At 41.2% G+C, this 21,533-nt stretch overlaps 1 protein-coding gene across 11 annotated transcripts in view; it reads left to right on the top strand.

The window, feature by feature from the left end:
- The window catches only part of MBNL2 (muscleblind like splicing regulator 2), a 106,869-nt gene extending 91,768 nt beyond the window's left edge, over positions 1 to 15,101 (top strand). For all 11 annotated transcript variants that reach the window (XM_064712508.1, XM_064712491.1, XM_064712501.1 and 8 more), the window contains one exon: positions 12,157 to 15,101. In XM_064712508.1, the coding sequence (XP_064568578.1) occupies positions 12,157 to 12,284 (128 nt within the window). In that variant the 3' untranslated portion in view covers positions 12,285 to 15,101. The remainder of the gene's footprint in view (positions 1 to 12,156) is intronic.
- Positions 15,102 to 21,533: the final 6,432 nt, after the last annotated feature.

Here is a 21,533-nt window from a genome sequence, read left to right as displayed (position 1 = left end):
TGTGGCACGAGGCACGTGAGAAGATTGTGTAGTCTTAAAGGCTGTTTGTATTGTGTACATCTGTGCAGGGTGACACCAGTTAAGAACATATGGAAAATTTGGCATCCCTTGCTTTTTCTGACTTACAAAAGTTAGGTTTTAAAAATAATTTTCTTGCAGTGTAGTTCAGAGGGGAAGAGAATTGCTTTGGTGCAATGCAATGCAAACAGGATGCTGCAAAATGCCCCACTTACTGCAGCTGCCAGGCTGTGGTGAGAGGGGATGGATGGGAGGGGACTTCAGCTTTCCAGTGAAAGCTAGCTGGAAGGGTACATGTCCAGGAGCATGACTGGTCAGAGGTAAAAGGCCCTTCCCCTTTTCCTTCTTCTGCTCTTCACAATTGCTCCAGCCATTCCTGCCAGGATGTGGCTTGAAGCCTCAGCTGCTTAACCCCAATTCAGCAGCAGACGCTTGATGAACTTTCAGTTCAGTTGTTTGGAGATGTTGACAGCGTTTTCTCGGAGCAAAGTTTGAAACTGGGTGAAAAGAGGGTGAGAAGCAGCGTTAGGATGTGAATACAGAGGTTTGGTCCTGGCTCCCTCTAGTGCATGCATGTGGACAGAGATACGGAGGATGTCCTGCTTAAAATATTAATGCAGTCTTTGTGTGTAAATATGTACTTCAGAATTCTTTAACAAAGCTTTTGTTACTCCTTCAGCTAGTGGGCTAGCAATACTCAAGCAAGCAAGGAAACTGTTACCTGCTGAGCTTCACTCACAGGTAGAGTCACAGGATCATTTAGCTTGGAAAAAATCTCTGAGATCATTGAGTTCAGCTGTTAACCCAGGACTGCCAAGTTCACCACTAAACTGTGCCCCTAAGTGCAGCAGTTTTTAAAAACCTCCAGGGATGGTAACTGCTTTGAGCTTGGTTTCAGTGCTTGACAACCCTTTCCATGAAGAAATGTTGCCTAATATCCAATAGAAACCTCCCCTGGTACAGCTTGAGGTGATTTTCTCTCATCCTATCATTTGTCATTTGGGAGAAAAACCAATCCCCACCTTGGTACCATCTCCTTTCAGGGGGTTGTAGAGGGAAAGAGCAATATTTACTGAATGTTTTTTAGGCTAAGAATGTACAGTGCTGCAATTTCAGGATGATATAAAAGTCATAGATCTTAAAGAAAATTATTTTGGAAGGTTTTTTTTTCTTCTTGTTTTGCTGTTTACTTTATGAGAAAATACAGGATTAGAAGCTTGGGGAAAGATTAGATACAGCCTATTTGGAGATAAGGATGTTTCTATTAATGGAAATGCAGTCAAATGTGACTTCCTCCACCCTGCACACCAAAGGTAATTTAACAGAGGATGGTTTATCCTGACGTTATTTGAGAGAGGTGTTATTCTGACTTTTGGGGCTGAAGTTCAGTTTTAAGTAATGGCAAACAACTCCTTGTGGGAGCTTTAAATTTCTAAATTACAAAGCCTGACTACTGTTCCATTTTTATCTATTTATCTTGGTGAGTCCTACAAGGATTAGAAGGTTAGAACTCAGCCCAAAATTAAGACACTTAAGTGTTGGTATCTAAGAATGGGTGTCTACATGCAAGATACAAGTTTAAGGACCCATTGTAGACTGTGAAGTTTATCAGCCCAGTCAGATGAAATCTGGAGAGTAGCCTGGCTTGTCCTTCAAAAGTCTCACAGGGCTTGGTTCAGTTGCCTAAACACGTGTCTGGTGATGTTTGAGATTGTCCCAAGAAAACCTTGGAAGTCTGTGTTACCCAAGACATTTTCACAAGCTTGGCAGATGCAACACAGGACCTACAGACAAATTTTTTTTGCACACCTACTTCTGAACTGAACTGGCAGTGGGATGACAGGCAGGAGACATTAGCCCTTAGCCCAAGTGGTATCAACCCCTGGTGAGCACATGGCCCAAGCCTGCAGCTGGTGAGCACATGAAGGGATCTCCAGGCTGTGCTGGTTTACTGACTGGGTTGTGTCACCTCAGTGAGAGTGGCAGGGGGTTAAGACATCAGCATTCCTGTGTCCTAATCTGTGTCCTCAGGTTCAGTGAGTGTTTCCATAGTTCCTGGTTATTAGAGGACATATACCAAATTCCAAGCAATGTGAGTCTTGCTCACATCACATCAGTTCAGAACAATTCATGGCTTTATTTTTTGTACCAATGAAAATGGGCAGAGACTGATAGTATAAAAATAGCATAATAGAGAATGCTGCTCAAAGATGTTATTTTGTGACATTATTCTGCTGGTTATATGACCTTTTATCAAGAAGGAAATAGTAAAAAACATATCCAAAAGAAAAATTAAATACTTAGAGCCTGTGTCTAAAAAGAAATAAAAGAGCTGTCTCATGCTAAGGCTTGTGATTATCTGGCACAGCTGCTTTAAATTATGCATCAGCATTTGCACTGAATTAGGTGGCAATTATGCAGATATTAATTATGAAATCATTCAGTAGCCTTCAGTTCTGTCAAAATCTGTTAGAATACAATGAAGCAAAAATAAAAATAGTTATGTTTTGAGTGTCGCAAACAAAAGGACAATTAAAATATTTGCCCCAGAATTCAAAAACTAGTTAAAATAGTGTAAAATACAAACATGCCAAGCTTTTGGGATTTGGGATACCATGTGTGGTGGCTTTGTCAGGAGGCAGCAGAGCTGGGACATGCAGCAACAGAGCCCCTCTCCTTGCCAAGGTGCCTGCAAAGGCAGCAGCACTCCCAAGGGAGGCAGATTCTTCTCAGACCAGAATGTCTGAGGGGGCACTGACTCGAGGTGATCTCCCCTTCTGCACAAAGCAGACATGCCAGATGCTCCCTTGTGCAAATATTCCTTGGTGTCCCCCAGCAGGGCTTCCTCTCCATTGCTCTGTAACCCAGGAGGCTGGCTGGCAGGGCAGAGAACTGCCCATGGCACTGCTGACAAGCTTTTACTGCCTCACGTTCCCTTTCTTCCTCATGGAAACCTGAAAAGTAGCAATATGCTGAGAAAATGAATTGAAAAATCTGGTAAATAGTAGGAAATGGACTATTTTTGTTGTTGTTTAAAAGCAGGCTTTTGAGAAGGAAGGTGGGCAGTGAAAACAAATGTTATTTACATCCTTAGTGCCAGCATACAAGTACATTACAAATAAAAGCCTATGCAAAATTCATAGAAAACCTTTAATTGCAGTTTCTGAGGGAATGAGGGAACAGGTAGGAAAGCACTTCTTCTGGGAATAATGAGTATCTAAATCGTTTTAGTTTTGTTTTATTTTTTTTTTCTGACTGAAAGTTTTGGTCTAAAAATTCCATAAAGTTCCAAGTTAAATGCTCCAATAGAAAATTCCATTCCAACAACAGAAAGAGTGATTTGAATCTGACTTGGAAAAGTCCAGAAAAGGAGACAGAGGAACAGGTTCCATCTTCAGACACATTCTCAGAGGGAATACTTTCAGGGAGCCAGCTCAGAGGAGAACAGTGCTGGGCATCTAGCGAGCCCATCTAAGGATTGACCATCTTGCTTTATACCTGCACCAGGCTGGAAAAACAAACCTAAGTGACCCTTGAATCATTTCTCTAGAGAAGATATTTAAATAGCAATAGTTTATCATAGTAGGAAGGGCAAACTTAAACTGCTTGCTGCTTCTTCCGTGCTAGACACACAAGAATCCCAAACCTCATCTCACTCAAGTTATTTCGTCTGACATAGGTAAGTAGCTGGGTCTCACAGACTCAAGAAGTGAGAGTTTCCAATAATAAAGCCCACAGCAAATCTTGAACAGTGTCAAGAAAGCATATTTTGAACTGCCTTGAAGCAACTGATGGTACAAAATAAGTGGCAAAACTATTTTCTAAGGCAGAAGAGAAGCAAAACTAAAATATTACCCTGGAAAACGTAATGGAACTCTATTTTAGTTTCATGCAAACTTTACTGAGTCTTTGTTTTAATAATTTTTTTTGGCCTCTTAACACAGCATGTTGTTTCTTTGTAGATTATAAAAAGTTCCAGCAGGCTTGTATATGGAACTTTAGATTGCATGTTCATATACAAGAAGACAGGGGAAAAAATGGAAAAATCTCAGCTCTGTTTTGGGTTTTTTTTAGAAATTCTCCCATCATACCCCTCTCCCCTGTATGGGACTAAAACCTGACTTCCTCTGGTATCCTGCTAGATGGCAGTGTCACACAACATCAGCAGTAAGCAAAGGCTTCATTCTTTTATATAACAAAAACCAAAACAGATTTCCCTTCCCTGTTACAGAAATTTAAAGAAAAAATGTTGATGTTTGATATGATAATCTCTTTTTATGTTCTTGCATTCAATTATTCAACAACTGATACTTTGACAAGTGGAGTAAAAGTCTTTTGGGGCATATATTTATTATTTAAACATAGAAAATTATTTCTGAGGTCCACCAATTTTGTAGGCATTTGGGGGAAAATGAGTTTGTTTCGTGGTTTCTACACGCAGCTCCATGTGAATCTGGGTTTTTCCATCATAAAATTTTAACACAGAGCAGTGTGGATCTTCAGATGTACTTGTCTGGGATCCTATCCTTTAAAATAATTGCATCTGGACATCTCTAGGTGCTCCAAGTACTTTCCCTTGAATTAAGCAAAGATCATATTTTTATCTTGGTGTATGATTTATTGCCTACTAGAAATGCCAGTCTTTGCCTTTGAGTTTGCAGGAGGCTGCACTGGAAACATCTATATATTTAGTTTTGTTGATTGTATCTGTTGTGACTTTCAGCTGGATACAAAACTTTGCTGAGTTGCCTGACTTCATTTTTGGTGCAATATTACCTGCCATGGCACACACTGGTATGCACGGCTGTTTATGTGAGAGTAATCAGATAAGCAGAAAATTAAGGAAGTGGTAAGTAGTCAAAAGTCAGGAAGGTTAAGGCTTCCTCAGAGAAGGTATGAGTATAGTGAGTTTTATAAAACCCATTCAAGGTCTTATGAGTAACCTTGATCAACATAAATTTGGTCCTTTTCTGTGTTCAAGTTTAGTTCTGGATGTTGTCTCTTGCTCTCAGAAGGGAGTCTGAACTGGAGTGCCAGGTTTTGGGAGAGGAGGAGTTTCAGAGTGGTGATAACTGCAGACATGCCAGCTGTGCTCTGTTTGCAGTGGTGCCTTTGCCTGAAAAGGATGCTGTATGTGTATTGGCAGCCTCATGTTGCATAGTGTGGGCATGCTTGGTGTCTAAAAGGAAAGTGCAAAGCAGGTTTTGTTAAAAAAAAGGCTAAGTGAGGATGTCAGGGTGGAGAAGTAACACCCCTGCAAGAGAAATATGGGCACTTCCACAGATAATGCACAACTTGTGCTTGGCTTTCACTCATTTGTGCTCTCAGTTTCTCTGGGCAAGCCTATTCTGGTAGTTTCTAAAATTCAAGAAGAGGAGGAAAATGACCTAAAAGTAGGAAATTAAAAATACAGATTATTGCAGTAGCTCAGACCTGCTGGGAGGTAAAATTGAGTGGCTGTCCAAAACAGCCACTGCATGGGTGCTCCTAAAATACTACAGCAGTGGTTTTCTCACTTCTGTATAGTCTGTCTGCTGCCTCTGCAATGAGCTAAAAATAGATTTTGGTAGAATATATTAGCGTATGTTATGATCAATTTTTAGCACTGCATTATTTATTACTTTAAAGAAGAATAAATAAAGCCAGATTGCTTTCATTTCTAAACCAAGTAATCCTCTGTTTCTCCAGAGTGAGTAAATACTTATTAAGTTGAACTTAAATATTGTACATTATTACTTGAGTAAATACCTATTGAAGCTCATAAGCAAGCTAAGGAGTTGGCAGCACAAGTGGCTTTGGTCTCTTCTCTCAGGACCTTGTGACAATTAAAAGAGAAAAATGGTGCTGGCTGAGCCCTTGAACCCTTTGGGATCCCATAATTGCCTTGAATTTTTTTTTTTAGCTCATCATGAAGAGCTGGATTCAGACAAGGTCTTTGTCAGCTTTATGACACTCTAATGGCCAACAGCTTGTGCCTGATGGAATGAAAATGTGCAAGCAGATGTGTCCACTTCAGCATGGACATCTGACCCTCAGCCATTTCCAGAGGCATGTCATTAACATATGGGACAGGCAAAACTGGGCACACTCAAATTTAGGGAAGAGAAGAGAGGACGGCACAGGGCACCACAATTACCATGTGAGGGAATGGGCTATGAGAAAGCCAAGGAAATAGGACCTTCATCCCTCAGGAAACACCTGATGCCTCCATATTAGACCCTGTCTGGGCAGGCAGCCATCTGTGGCCCAGACATCTCACTGGCTGTGTACAAATCAGAGGTCATCTTATTGATGAACAAAGTAGACAAATATATTGGGGCTGAACTGGATTAATGGAAAAACAATAAGAGAAAATCCTCCTTCAGCCCTGGATTGAAGAGAGGACCATGGTTAGTGAATAAAACAAAGCACATATCCATTAAATAATAATATGCTGGAAATGAGAACAAGGTTTCATGGGAGAAAGAGTAGCAAAGGAAAAGTCCAGGCTGCATTTAATGCAAGCAAGAGTTGGAGCTGGCTCAGCTGTCAGTGGTTGAGACAGGGACAAAACCTATTCCATGAGACAGTGTTGGTGTGACCCCTGGTGTGGGCAAATAAAATGTTCGGGATGGTGCTCCATGGAGGCGCTGCTGCAGAATTTGTGGCGGAAAGGAGGGGGAAAAGTCCATTTGTAAGGCTATGTAAAAATTAAATAAGACCAGGCATAACTGATACAATAGGAATTACTTTCAGTAAGTGTCTGAGCATTTACTTATCTTTTTCCACTACTAATTAAAAAAAAAAGGAAAAAAAAAAAAGTTGTGTATTTTGAAGAAAAGGAGCAAGACACATACCACAAGAGAACATTCTAAGAGAAAATGAAAAATAAAGACATGGAGGCATTTCCCAAAGGCATGGGGAAATAGAAATAGTCTTGGGTTCCTTGTCATAAGGAAGAAATACTTGGTGTTGCTTTTATTTTTAGAAAGAGGGAGAAGTTATGAGACAGCCTGATATGAGCCGGCTGTCTGAAAATATCTGTCATTTTTAATGTATACCCCAGCTATATCTGACCAGTCTGCTACTCGTGTGAAAAACATGCAAACAGAAAATGTCACTGTGGAAAGGTTCATCTATCCTGACCCAGGTGTTCAAAAGTTAAATACCTTGGTGCAAACTGTTCACCACAGCCTCTCGTTTGGTGGAGGGCAAAAAAGCATCATGAGTTGATAATCTGTCTCATGCTAAAATAAGTTGCCTGAGGTAGCCTAGGAAGATGTAAAATGGGTGACTGGCTGAGACATTCGTGTCTGAAATGCTCTGAGATAAATCCTGTTTACAAGAAACTCCTGTTACTACATTGCTTTCAAAATGGAAGGCTGGGCAGACCAGAATGTTTGCTATGTCTGAGTTAATTTTTGGAGGGGTAAGTGCTTTGTAGTGTAAAGATCAAATACAGTCTTAACATCTTCTTAAAATATTAGGGCTTATAAAGCACAGTGTATTTTGGAGTAATAATTTCAAAACTTCTGGAAAAGAAACATGTCAGTGGTAGATGCAAAGTCATGTTTTCCAGCTGATCCACTGTGACAGGTCTTTAGTTGAACAAGAGTTCATGTACACTGAATTCATGCAGAATGGTAAATTTTCTGTATTCATCATTGTATAATAAATCTGGAACTGGAAAATGCATTTAAGTCAGAGACTATAAAGAGGCTTTGTGAATTGTAGCTTCAAAACAGAAAATCTCAAGCCAAACAGTGTTCTTGTAATTCCTAGAACCTAGTCACGATTCTCTGTAATTTGGTCAATTCTATGAACTGTATCAAGTAAAGCAGTAACCTGGATGTCAGAAAAGAGTTCACAAAAATGGAATTTCTACTTTAATTTAAAAAGACTTTCAATATTACTTTTTGAGTCTTGAGACAATGACTGATCACAGCCACCTTTGCCAGGTCTGGGGAACTCCCAAATCGATTTATCTGCATTGGTAGTTGGTGAGAAGCTGAAACCATTGGCAGTAATAGCTCTCTTGGTTGTCATTCCCCTGAATGACACTGCAGAACTGTACCACCCTTATGAGCAGCCCTGAATTTTGGGATGTTCTGTGTTGCACAAGGGGCTTAATGACCACTATGATCACTCAGAAGTCCTGAAGGTAAAGGTCTAAGAGAGGCATGCACTGGTAGGAGAGAAAGTCTTGACATTTAGGAGCTGAAAATGTCACATCTAAAGAGCTGGAAAATTTTGAGTAGTGAGTTTAGAAAGTAGTTTGCAGAAATTTAGTTTCACTTGTGTTACTCGTTTCAGTGAGGTCAGTTAACTGTCATTGGCACAGTGTGAATGATTTTAATCTAAAGGGTAGACAGCTTTCTGCCACTTCAAAATGTGCCAAGAAAGAATATGATGGAGAGAGTACCTTTGTCTGTGATTACTTCAAAAAATGCTCTTTTCTGTTATTAAATCTTCTGTGAAGTACTATGCAAGGCTCCAAGTGCCCAGCCATTTTGCTTATGCTGGAATTTGTCTTCTTATTAGATCTTTTACTGCAGCAGCAGAAGGTGTGTTTTCTGGCATGTCTGTATCCACACCTGTGGTTCTTAACCATTCAGAGCAGGAGAAAATGCATTCCCATGCTTGACCTGTCTTTTTATAGTCTTGTTTTTCAGGGTTTTTTCTTATATATACTATAGTAAAAGTGTCATGACATTGCATCCTGTTGCTGTGAAGTATAATGTTATAATAGTACCAGAGCAAATATGACAAGTCATATATATGTGCATTTGAGATGTAATTCTTCAAAGAGTAGTGAACATGAAGATGGCTGGATCTATTTACAAGTAACAAGGGAGTGCAGACTCTGTAGAAAGTGTTTGCAGGGATGTTCCTTCTCCAGTACAGCTTCTCCTTTTTCAGCATGCAAGTGATGGAGCAATTAGCAGCGATGCAGACTTAGATAACCTCTGCCTTCCATCACAGTTTATTACTTCATTTGTAGATTAAACAGGACAGGTTCACAGTGTGTTTTCCATGTAAAGTAGTTTAGCATTTCATGTTTCTCTGTCAGACACAGCGAAAAAAAAAACCAGTGGCAGAAGCTGATGCCTGTGTATGTAGCTGTGGCAGAGTTGTGATATCTTTTGAGAAATAGGGTGTGAACATGCAATTAAAGACTACGGGAGACGTTTTACATTTTGTGGCTAAGGTTAAAAAAGAAATGTAACTCCTCAGTTCTGTGATGATGCACTGGAGAAGCTTGTTCTGAAGGAGACACTTGAGGGTTTTTTCCTAGGAGGACTCCTACGTGTACTAGAAATAGCTGGGTGCAGCATGCCCTAGTTACGGCCCTTGTACAAGGGGCGGCACATCGAGGATGAAGCGGTGGGAGCAAGCCAGCTCCACAGCCACTGGCAGCAGGGGAGGCATGGCAGTGACAGCTCCAGCTGCTCCTCTGGCACCTGCAGCCCATAAACAGGACATGCTTGCCCAGAAAAGAAAGTGCTCACATTGTCTTCGCTGTTCTCCTGAGTTGTGACAGGAGGAGAGAAAAGGCAGGAATAGGGACACAGCAGTGGAGTCCTTACCTTGGGCTTTGCCACTCACCAGGGCAGGGAAGAGAAGGGGTCTCTGCTCTTCCACATTGCCCAGGACCCCTCTGTCCTGCCTGGACAGTCCACAGCAGGATGAGAGGCACTTGGGTTAATCACAGTTCCAGGAATAGTCCTACCATTTTCCTGAGAAGCAGCCTGAGATTAGGCCCTCTGCCTTCTCTGTCACACATTTTGGGGGAACTGTGAACACCGGTCTTGTGGGACTGTTTGACCAAAGTAATCTTGGCAGAAGGAGGTTACCTGTCTCCCTGTACTCAACGAATAAAAGCTATAGGAAATTCAAGTTTATCCCCTCAAGAGTTGGCAGATGATGTAGTCAGCTGCAGTGCTGAAATTCTGAGATTTTACTGAGTAAGAAACTTACTGAGTAAGTTTCAGGTTATGTCCTATTAAATGAGACCTTAGGATCTTTTAAATACACTTGTGTGATTATGGCTAACCCACTGTAGCTAAAGCTGCTTTATTAATTACATTAATGTTGGGTTGTAACATGCTAAAAATACTAGTGCTGAAAATCTTGGTCATTTCTTATTTTCAGCATGGCTGTGTTCTTTATATGTATTGTCAAATCACTGTGCTGGAGCTGAACCAGGGTTATCACAGACAGGGCTTTATTATTTGAGCAAAGGTATTTCTTTGTTATTTCAAAAGGAAACAGAAGATAGGCGATAAGCTAACAAACTCACAATGGGTGGAAGTTCATTAAAAATATATGTCCTTGTTGTGTGCATGATGTATTTAGATGTTAAGTCCTTTGGAGCAGCAGGTGTTTGTACAGTGTCATTACAATGGGGCCTCACGTGTCACCAGATTTCCAGAGCTGATGGCAATCAAAGATGGCTTTTTGGCTTGCTGGCAAGGTCACTGGGGTCAGGGAGATGGTGCTTGTGTACAGGGAGAGAGGCAGTGAAGCTGTGAGGAGCAGTGGGGTGCTGGGCAGGGGACTGGGACGAGCGCCTGCCACGCAGAGCCAAGTGTGTTTCTTTTCAGTGGTGTGTATGTCAGAGGTAGTATGTTGCTTAAGTTACTTTCCAAACACCTTTTTCCCCCCTTTTAATATAAATATTGCATTAAGCAGTGGTCTAGCTTCATAATACACAAGTAGGTCCAAGTGCTGTCATGACTACCTTGCATGCCACCTGCCGATACAGCTTAAAAACACGCCAAGTGCCAAATGAAGCAGGAAGAGCAGGCAATACACTCTTAATTCCTTGGCTTGTGCTTAAGTCTGGAGCACAGGATAGCAATGGTGTGATAAAAGATCAAACTTCTGCCTTTTGATATCACTTTCACTAACAGCCATTTCAGGCAGGTGATGGAAATCTGAACCATTTTCCAATACTGTGAGCAGGTGGAGTTGGTTGCTGAGCACACTGTGCATTTAACCTTTGCAATATTGGAAGCACAAGTAAAATACACCTGTAAAATGATTTTTTCACCCTCCATTTGAGACACCATGAAGGTAAAGTAGCAAGGTTAGTGACTAGTTAGGTGCACAGAGGTACCACTATAGTATTCCCCCTGGAATCCTTGCCATAAGGAAGCGTGATAAAACCTCTCAAGTTCACTGATCTGCAGTTAATTTTTTTAGAGAATAAGCATGCTAGCAATGCTAGAAGTGCATTGAAAAGACACTTTTGCTTCGTGAAAACACCCAGGCCAGTACATCTTTTTGCTTGTTAGTGGCGAGGAGCCCTGCCTCCACTGTTTCCCCTGGTCATTCCTGACTTTCTGGGAGCACAGTGGAGCTGAGAATGGCCCCAGGTGCAGATGCACTTTGAGCTTCTCTGGGAGGTGCAGGGCTTCCACCTCCACTGATAGACAGGGCACTGAGAGTGCACACCCACCTACGGCCAGGCCCTGGGTGCAGCACTGCCCTCCAGGATTCTGACACATGAAGTTCCCCCTCTGCGTGTTCTCACACGTGTGCACGGGATGACACCGGGTGTGTGAGACACAAACGCCTCCCAGGCAGCCTGAGGACACAGGACACTGTCCCACAGGGCACGTTTTCCCACATGGAATGCTGTCCCACAGGAGACATTGTCCCACATGAGGCACTGTCCCACATTGGCTACTGTCCCACACAGGATGCTGTCCCACAGGGGACATTTTCCCACACGGGATGCTGTCCCACACAGGACACTGTCTTAGGGGGAAGTTTTCCCACACAAGGGACTGTCCCACACGGGACACTGTCCCACACTGGGTACTGTCCCACAGGGGACATTTTCCCACACAGGGCGCTGGCCCAATTGAGTACTGTCCCACAGGGGACGTTTTCCCACACAAGGCACTGTCCCACACAGAGCGCTATCCCACACAAGGCACTGTCCCACAGGGGACGTTTTCCCACACAGGGCGCTCTCCCACATGGGACGCTGTCCCACGTGTAATGCTGTCCCACACAGCACGCTATCCCACACGGGACGCTGTCCTGTGTGAGCTGTGCCTGAGCCCAGTTAGGCCAGCACAGGCCGGCTGGGTGCACTGCTGTCCCCACGTCACCTAAAAGCGCGATCACGCTTTCCCTTTCTCTCCACAGATAATCCTGAAATAGCCGGCAGGAGCGGGACGGAGTGTCACGAAGCCTCCCTCCGGACGGCCAAGCACGGCTACTGTACATACTACCCCGTCTCCTCCTCTCTAGAGTTGCCACAAACTGCATGCTAAGTCAAGAATTTGTTCTTATGGACAAATCAAAAACTCAAAAAAGCTAGTGCTGCTATGTCATATATGAATATTAAATATGGTATGCTTACTATACTCCAACCTAAAATAGTTAACTACCTGATACCAGCTGTGATGTTTCAAGACATAAAGGATAACATTTAGTTTTAAAGGTTTTCTAAGCATAGTTTAATTATTGCAAATATTGTCGTTTCTCCATAACTACACCTAACGAAAATGGTCCAGATCAGTTCGTCTCGTGAGATTCCACGTTTATGAATCTTTCGAGCTCAGCAATAATTGAATTGCATTGACTAAAAACTTTCCCCAGTTGCAGGTTTAATTTTCACCCAAACTATGATTCGGGGTTTTCTTCTCAGTTAAAAAAAAATCTTGGTTTTGCTCCCTTGGTGAGTTGATTCCAAGACAGAAGAGATGAAACGCAGCCCGGTGTCCTGCACATCATCCTGCCAATCTGATATTTTTAGCCAGAAGTCCAAAGTAAAGCACAAAGTCTTTAGATGCACATGGTTGGTGTTTGACTTGTATGGAGAAGTTGCATTTGAATCATAGCAGAATAGCAGAAGAAAATTTTAAAAATTTTGCACAGTATGAACTTCATACCCCTTTCAATCCCCAAAAGAACAAAGTCTTGAGAATATTATTTTACGAGTATATTTATAATGTTTTTAAAATAGACTTTGCAGAAGTGCCTAAATTTTGTCACATCAGACTTGATGAAAGTGAGCCTGATGCCAACAGTCAAATCTCATCGGACGTGAATAATCTTTGAAACTCATAGTCAGGTTACCAAAAAGATCCAAGCTGTTAAGAAGTAATTTCTAGAAGTGTAAAATCAAACAAAACAAAAAAAACCAAGACCAAACTAACAAAAGAAAAGGCAAAAATAAGGCTGTAGATTAAGAGATTGTATGATACTCTAATTTAATTAAAATTCAGTTGAGTCACTGAGACTTCATAGGTGACTTTAATCTAGGCTATTAACTGAACACTAAGAATGTAGAATGAGATTCAGTTTAATAAATCATTACTGTATTTGCATTTTTTTAATTGGATTATAAGATTGTAACCAGATTAGAGTGGAGAAAAATTAGTTCCTGTAATTGTTTTCTTTTAAAAACATATTTTATGTCACAAAAGTATGAAGATATCTTTAATACAATTATATACATGTTATATATACATACATACATATATATGGATGAAGCAGATTTTAATGTTGTTTACTTTTTTAAATACTTTGTTGATTTACAAGGTAATTATATATGTATAATTAAAATTTCATTTGTTTGATTTGAGATTTGTTTCAAGCACTATTGTACCAAATATTTCATATTTCACATTTTATATGTTGCACATGTATCACATAAATGACATAGTTTTTAAATTATTGTTTGAAAAAACAAGACAGCTGTTATAAGTGGATATTATGTATAATTGTTTGCAGCATAAGTTTTCTATGTGGACATTACTAGTGATTGCAGTATTTTAACTTAACCTCTTCAGATTGATTGTAAACTATTTTAAACTTTGGCAGCACTGCCTGTTCTGAACGACTGAAGGCACTAACCATATTATTATTTGTCTAGGAAATTATTTTCCAGGCTAAATCTTGTTTGTCCGATGTCTAATTACTATCTATTTATATATAAAGCTGGAGATTTGATCATCCGAAAGAAAAACAAATAATCACAATTTGGTTGTAAAATTAACATAGTGCTTGTAACGTTGCGTTAGTTTAATTTGTGGAAAAATAATGTATCTTAACTTGTTATTTAGCAGTTAAGGTATCACCATTATATACTATTAAAACACTAATATTTGTAGACTTTCTCAGTCATTATAACTAGGTAGTTGACACTGCAACTTGCCTATATCTGTCAAAGTTGTTTTTATTTTTTTATAATAGTTAATTTAGGCATTTGGGTAGCTTATTGTATAATACTAAATGGTAAATTATCCATGTTTAAATATTTTATGTAGATAACTCTTCAAGACATCATTTTGTGTGAACTTTTTATGTTTCAAAATTACTGTTATTCTATGTTTTTTACAATTAATCCAATATTACTATTTTTTGCCCATGGATGACGAAGCTTCAGATACATCAGGTCTTTCATCCAGATAAACTGACAGACAAAAAGAGAAAATGTATTTTTAATAAGAGATCCACTTTCCGACTTTATGACTTTGTAATATTCCTGAAAACTGTACAAGTACAAACCTATGCTAACAGTAAGGAGGCAATTACAGAGATGTGCAAATACGTGTACAACAGATTCTGCATTTTATTTATTTATAAAGTAATTTTATAGACTATTTCAAAATTTGGGAAGATCTAAAACTATTTTTCTGTATAAATATTATTTGCCAAAACTTTGTTTATATTTTAAAAAAAAGTCTAATGAAAATGATTAAATTTTAAATGCTTTGTTTAATTAAAAAATACAACAAGAAATATAACCCCCTAAAAGAACCATGAGATGGGCCAACACAGAGACAGTAAATACTGTAGCCGGGACATGGTTTCAAGTGACTTGAGATGTCTCAGTGCTTATTTTCTTCAAAGGATACAGCACCTCACCAAAATACCTTTTTGTTTGCCTCTCTCATCCAGCATAATTGACGACACATACAATGAATATTTCAGTAACAGTTAAAACAAACCCCTCAATTCACTCTTTTCCAGCATATATAATTACTAGTGGTCTGTTAAATAGCCATTCTATTTCTGTTGTGACGTTAAATTCATTCACCCAATGTACAACCACTGAAATAAAAAGAAGCATTTTAAAATGAGAGCGGAGTCGGGGCAATCCTTTCTTGTGGCGCGCTCTGGGAAGAGGGGCCTGGGATAACGAAAAATAGGAATCTTTAAAAGGTATGTATTACTTTAATTTTATTTTTTCCTTAATTGCTTGTTCAGGTAACAAACCCTTAAGTGCAATCCCCAGGTGCAGGACATGCGGATGCTGTGTGAGGAAGCCCATGCCCTTCTCCTGCACCACACGTCTCCAACAGCCATCCCGAGCCCTTCCCGCCCACCCGTGCATTCCAGGGTGCAGACCAGGCACTGGTTATCCCAGGGGCTGGCTCACAATTGCCTGACCATTGTGGCATTTTTTTGGTGGCACCTCCTTTGCATCTTCTTTTCTTTCCTACATCTTGGAGAGTGTTACAGCCACAGATAATCCCTGTTATCTGCTAGTTCCTCTGGAGAGAGCAGTGTCACAGAGGAGTTTTGTACCCACAGGCAGGGATTGCATGGCAAACTAGTGACAGAGGAGGGATTAAATTAAACACTCTGGCTGGCAGCTCTGTGGTTACTTCACACTGCCTTCTCTGATTTTTTTTTTTTATGCTTTTAAAGAAAGGAAATACAATCCTGCAGAATCAAGAAGAGTTTGTGTCATAAAGTTGTCTACGCTTCATCAGCCCAAGGCTGGTTTGAAAGGAGCCAAAGTCACAAGTGATGAGGAAAACCACCAGGTCAACCAGTCCATTTGGATGTATCACAGGCATACTGAGCCAGAAGCCTGCTGAGAATGAGTATGTGGGATGGAGAGGAGAAATAGGATGACTTGCAGGGACAGGGAAGGATTGGAGCATTAGAGAGCTGCAAGGGCATTGTAGAGCAGAAGCAGCAAATGATTAAAATTCAACTCCTAATGACTCAGGAGCGGGAAGCCTGTCTGTTGACACTTTCTTATGTTAAACCCCACCCTGGACAGTTGTCAGCTGCCAAGAAGGGTCACTTTTCTTGTCTAAAAGCTGCTTTGTTTCTTGTCAGCTTTGACACTTTCTTGGCATTGGAGAAGTGCTCATGGACACCGTGAGCCTTCGGGGGCCACAGCAAACCCACAGTGTCTGTATGTTTCCATGTGCAGAGTGGCCCCCCTTCAGATAACATCAGAGTTTCCAAAATGGAGCATGCTACTTCTAGAGAACAGCCTTTAGAAACCTTTGGTTTTCCCCTTTGCCATGCCCCTCCCCTGGCCCCACGTGAGGTAGCCATTGCCATAAGATTTATTCTCTACGTTTTGTTTGGTTGTCAGTTCAAAAATCCGAAGTAATCTGAGCACTGGGGTGTTCTCGCAATCCACTGGAATTAAAAGCATGGAACAAAAGGGGATGTGGCATTTGAGGGATCAGAGACTGCTGGGATAGTTATGCATGTTTGCATCCAGCAGAAGAAGCCAAGACTGGTTGAACCTTGTTCGTGCTGCTCTTTGGGAGTGACTCTTGAGCAAGCTACTAAAACAGCAACTGGGTTTTCTTTCCAAAAGAGTTGTTTCACTCCAGAAGAGAGCTCAGGAGCAACCCAACATTTCTGTACTCTCGGTGACAAAAGATAAAAGGATTGATGAGCAAGGCTGCTCAACAGTGCAGGCATTGAATCTCCTGCTACTGACACTTATTGCATGAATTCGTGGGACCAAAAGAAATACCTCGCCTGGAATTGCTGAACACCTTCCTTGGCATCTGATCGTATGGTCATCTGAGCATACCATGCTCTTTATGCCTGCAATCAGTTCTCTAGCCAAGCCTTTTGTCCTGTAGCCTGCCTTTTTAATGTCATATAATTGACAGTTCTGGAGGCTTTTTTACATGGGTCAAGATGATGTTTATTGCTGGAGTGGGTGTGTGTGAGAGTAAAATCACCTCAGCTGTTGCATTATTGCTGGTATGTAATATATTCAAGCATAAAGGTATGCAATAGATAGTTTGATTATCTGTGAATGGATAAATTATGGAAATTTATTCTAAAGTGTTAGTCTTCTAATTCGGTAATTATAAAAACCATAGAAATTGTCAAAAATAAATTACATGTTTAATTACATGAAAATACCTTCTGCTGTAACAGGGGGAAAAGTGCAATACAAAGAAATGTGAAAGGAAGGTATTGGTGTGAGCTGCTTACTCAATGCTGGGTTGCAGTTGCATTATTCCCATCAAGGCTCCTTGCAATGTGAGGAAGACACTTGTCTTTATGATTTAGGAAAATCACTACAGGAAAGACGCCCTGCTTCTCTCATCTTCAAAGGACTAGATTTGGATACTACTTTTAAGGAAAACAAATTCTGGTGACTGTCTTCCTTAGCCTTAATTGTCACAAAGCAGTCAAGGTGTGGCCTGTGTGGTTCCTCAGAGGGCCACCAGACCAAAGAGATGCCAGGATGTGGAGGTGGCAAGGGTGACCACAGTGGTGTGAGGTTCACCTTGTAGGAACAGCCCCCAGGGATGGCCATGCAGGTGCTGCCCGTGCTAAACCTGAGCTGTGTTTACATTTGCCATGGCTGCCTCTCCTTTTCACACAGGGCTAGAAGGAGGAAGTGCTTTTACTTCCTTGGTTTATGGTTGTAGCCACTGCACTGAATGCCAGTGGAACACATCCAGAGATGCTGAAGTTGGTAGCTTACAGCACAGCTCAGGACTGTGAGTGGGCAAGTTTTTCACACTTGGAAAACTGCTAGAGTGGGATCCAGATTTCTGTCTGTAGCTGTGGAGTCTCAGATGGGGCACTGCAGAGTACCCACTTGGCCTAAAGCTGCTGCTATGGAGAAGCACAGGTCTGGGTGAGTATGTTAACTTAAGTCTGCCAGCCCCATGCAGGTGTCTCATACTCTACAACACCTTAGATTACTTTAGTCAATGAATCTTGCCTGTTTTCACAAAGGACAATGGTTTTGATGGCTTTTTAAACACCCATCATGCACAAGAAATCACAAAATCATGAGATTGACTAAAATTGTCTGATAGTTAAAAATCCTGATCTTCTCTGTAGGTATTTGGAGGCTGTTCAGCTTGTGTATTTAAGTCTTTTCTCTCCTACTATGGTACCTAGAAATTTTTTTCATGTCACCTAACGTGTTCCTGTGCTCACAGATGTAAAGCTAGAGAGTTCACAAAATTCTTGAGAAACTCATGAAAATTTACAACAAAATTTACAGGAATTCAAGCAGTTCTTATGTTTTACCATGTTGTAGGGAGGAGTGACAAAATACTGTAACCCTTTAGGATGTGATATGATTTCTTCAGGCTTAACTTCCACATGGACATTATTCAGTTATTGTGCCAATGAAGGTGTGATGTTATCAGTACAATATAGGCTGAGTGCAGTTGCAATGGGATGGGCTGTCCCTGTAGGCAAATAAATTGCTCTGTTTAACATATGAAATGACTGTACCCTACTCTAACCAAATTAGTTATGTTGCTTTAATTTCTCAAAGTCTTGATAACAAGCTGTTCTTGGACAGGCATTGGTAATGCCTACATGTTCATTTCTAGGTTTAAGATAAATGATTATGAAAGGCAAGAGTCCCATTTTGTGTCCTTCCTCAAGCCAGATGGGCTCAAAAGAAAAGCTACATAAGCAACTACAAGTGAAAGAGAACTCACATGCAAAAATGTGGTCAGCCTTAAGCAGATTTCAGTGGACTTCCTAACTGCAGAATTGGATAGAAGGTTTTCCTTTTCTATTGACCTTAGAAGTGGCTACTTTATACCCATTCCAGAGGAAATAAATGAGATTGAACTATTCTAATAGAAAATCAATGCAGTCCTCAATGAGTGTGAACTTTGCAGGAGCAATCACTGGAGGAAGTCCCTGGGCTGATGGTACTGCCCATTCTTCTGCTGTTATCTCAGAATTCATGGTAAGTGCTTCTGGGCAGCAGTAGAAGCATACTGGCAATTCCTGCTGTGGCAAGGGACTTCTCATTTTATTTCCTTTTAATTAGATCATGAGAGAGGCTGGACTTCTTCAGGTCCAGTTTTGTCTGGAGTTGCAGGCATGTATGGGAGCTTTTGTTTGGTGTTTTTCTCACCAGCTTGTTAGATTGATTGTCCCCAGCGTAAGGAGGATGTAGACCTGTTGGAGACAGTCCAGGGAAGGGTCACAAAGATGATCAGAGGGCTGGGGCACCTCTCCTGAAGGTAGGCTGAAAGAGTTGGGGTGATTAATTGGAGAAGAGAAGGCTCCAGGGAGGCCTTAGAGCACCTTCCAGTACCTAAGGGAGGCCCATAAGAAAGATGGGGACAGACTTTTTAGTAGGGCCTGTTGTGATAGGGCAAGGGATAATGGTTTTAAACTAAAAGAGGGTAGATTTAGATTAGATGTAAGACAGAATTCTGGTTTTTACAATGAGGGTGACGAAAAATTCAAACAGGTTGCCCAGAGAAGTTGTGGATGCCCTATCCCTGGAAACATTCAAGGCCAGGTTGGATGGCACTCTGAGGAACCTGGCAGAGTTCATAACAAGCTGCCCATGGTAGGGGGTTGGACCAGATGACATTGAAAGGTCCCTCCCAGCCCAAATCATTCTGTAACTCTATACAGAGAGCCTATAAAGGAAATGAAACCAAATGAAATCCAATTGTCAGCCCGCTTGGTGCTTTCTTACTTGCAGTCACTCTATTTGCCAGATATAGTGCAGTATGGATTGCCTGAACAGTGGCAACAGTTTCTTCCTGAGCATCCTTTTCTGTGTGCAGGTAGAACAGAAACATGCTTTTACCACACTAAGTGCAGGCCTTTTGCATTCAGCCCCAGGGTTCTTGTATACGCAAAAGAAGAGTGACTGAGGCTTTGCCAGAGGGTAACAACATTGATCTTATAGGCACAACTTCTTCTTCTGAAGCCTTCCCAGCCCTGCTGCCTACAGAGGTGCCCAGTGTGACCCCTCCTCCATCAAGCTGGGACACACAGCAGGGTGTTGTGCATTCCCAATCTTGCCTCCAGCTCCTTCTTGCTCTGGCTTTCACCCGAGCTTTTCTTCTAAGCACATATGCACCATGGGAACCCCATGCCTCCTGCTGGCTTCTGTGCCTTTATTTATGTCTGAGGGTGGTTGTTTTTTCAAACCATCTTGTTCCCCTTTTTTTCCTTTGACTCTGGAGATGATGTGGGCTTTTACAGCACCATGTGGCTGGGGAGCACACTGTGGTCCTTGCACCACTACAGGACTGCAATGGGTACAAGGAACTGATTCATCTTGCCCCCACAGATTGAGAACGCTGCCTGAAAGATGAGATGATTTAAGTGATGTGTTCTACAGTAATCAAACACCTCTCCCCACCACTACACATACATATTAATGTGAACCCTTTACTGTTTAGAGAGACTTTAGGGGGGACATGTCCTTTTGCTACTTAAGGGGGAGCATTAGCCAATCCTTTCTTAATTCATGCACAGGGGCTTTATCTTCACTCACCTGATTCTGCTGGCATTCCTTGGGAGATCCATGGATCCAAATTAAGGGCCATGCTGTTCTTGACCATACAGAAAAGTTCCTTGCAAGGTTATGAAAGCCTTTGTGAGTCAGTTCCCATGGAATCGACCAAATGAACTTCATACTAAAGAAGGAAACCACAACAGTCTCAGTGTTTAAAGCATCATTTAATTACAGATTTGTTTGCAAGGAAGGTAAAGTGGTGTAAGCCTTCCTAGAGAGGACCGTGAAGGCAATGTCTCATCTGCTCTGTCCAATATTTTGTGGTCAGGAAGAAGACAAATGAAGCAGGCTGACTGCAAACAAGTCTCCACCTCAGCAGCAGAAGCAACTCTCTGCTTACTATTATTTAGCCAGAGAAGTCTTCCAGTCTTTCCCAGTAAATGCTGTCCACAGGAAGGGTTTTGATGAGAGCTTCTTGGGTATGATGGAAACCCCAGGAAAAGCAGAAGGTGCAAAGCGGTGAAGGGACATCACATGGTGAGAAGGCAGTTGGTGGAAACCAAGTGCAGCATAATTATTCTCTTATTTGCTTTTTACCTCCATCTACATCAGATGTTCACTCTAAAAGGCATCCCAACTTCCATCTTGATGAAAAGGACTTCCTTTTAGACCTGGCATTTGGGAGTTTTACATCCTTTCCCATTTGTTTCCTCTCCCTTTGTTTTAATTTTAGCCATAATGCAGATGATCCAATGTGATATGAGATCAGCCTTTGGGCTTTGGTGAATGCAGCAGAAAATTACTCCTGAAGAGGAATATATCAGGGGAACTGCTTTCAAATCCAAGTTTCCTGTGCAATATAATTACTCCTATTTAAATAAAGGACTTCAGCACTTCTACTCAGCAGCACCTCTCTATACAACGTGAGGGTTGTTCCCTCTTGACACAGTTTTTTTGCACTTCTCAGAAAATGACTCTATTAAAACCAAACATTAGTGTATCAAAGTGCCTAAAATCAGTGACCATTTTATATTCAATGGAATCCTTACTTTCTAAA

Source organism: Zonotrichia leucophrys, chromosome 1 (genome assembly GCF_028769735.1).
Source record: "Zonotrichia leucophrys gambelii isolate GWCS_2022_RI chromosome 1, RI_Zleu_2.0, whole genome shotgun sequence".
NCBI lineage: Eukaryota > Metazoa > Chordata > Aves > Passeriformes > Passerellidae > Zonotrichia > Zonotrichia leucophrys.
The sequence above is the reverse complement of the archived record's forward strand: the minus strand, read 5'-3'. Positions and strand labels throughout refer to the sequence as shown.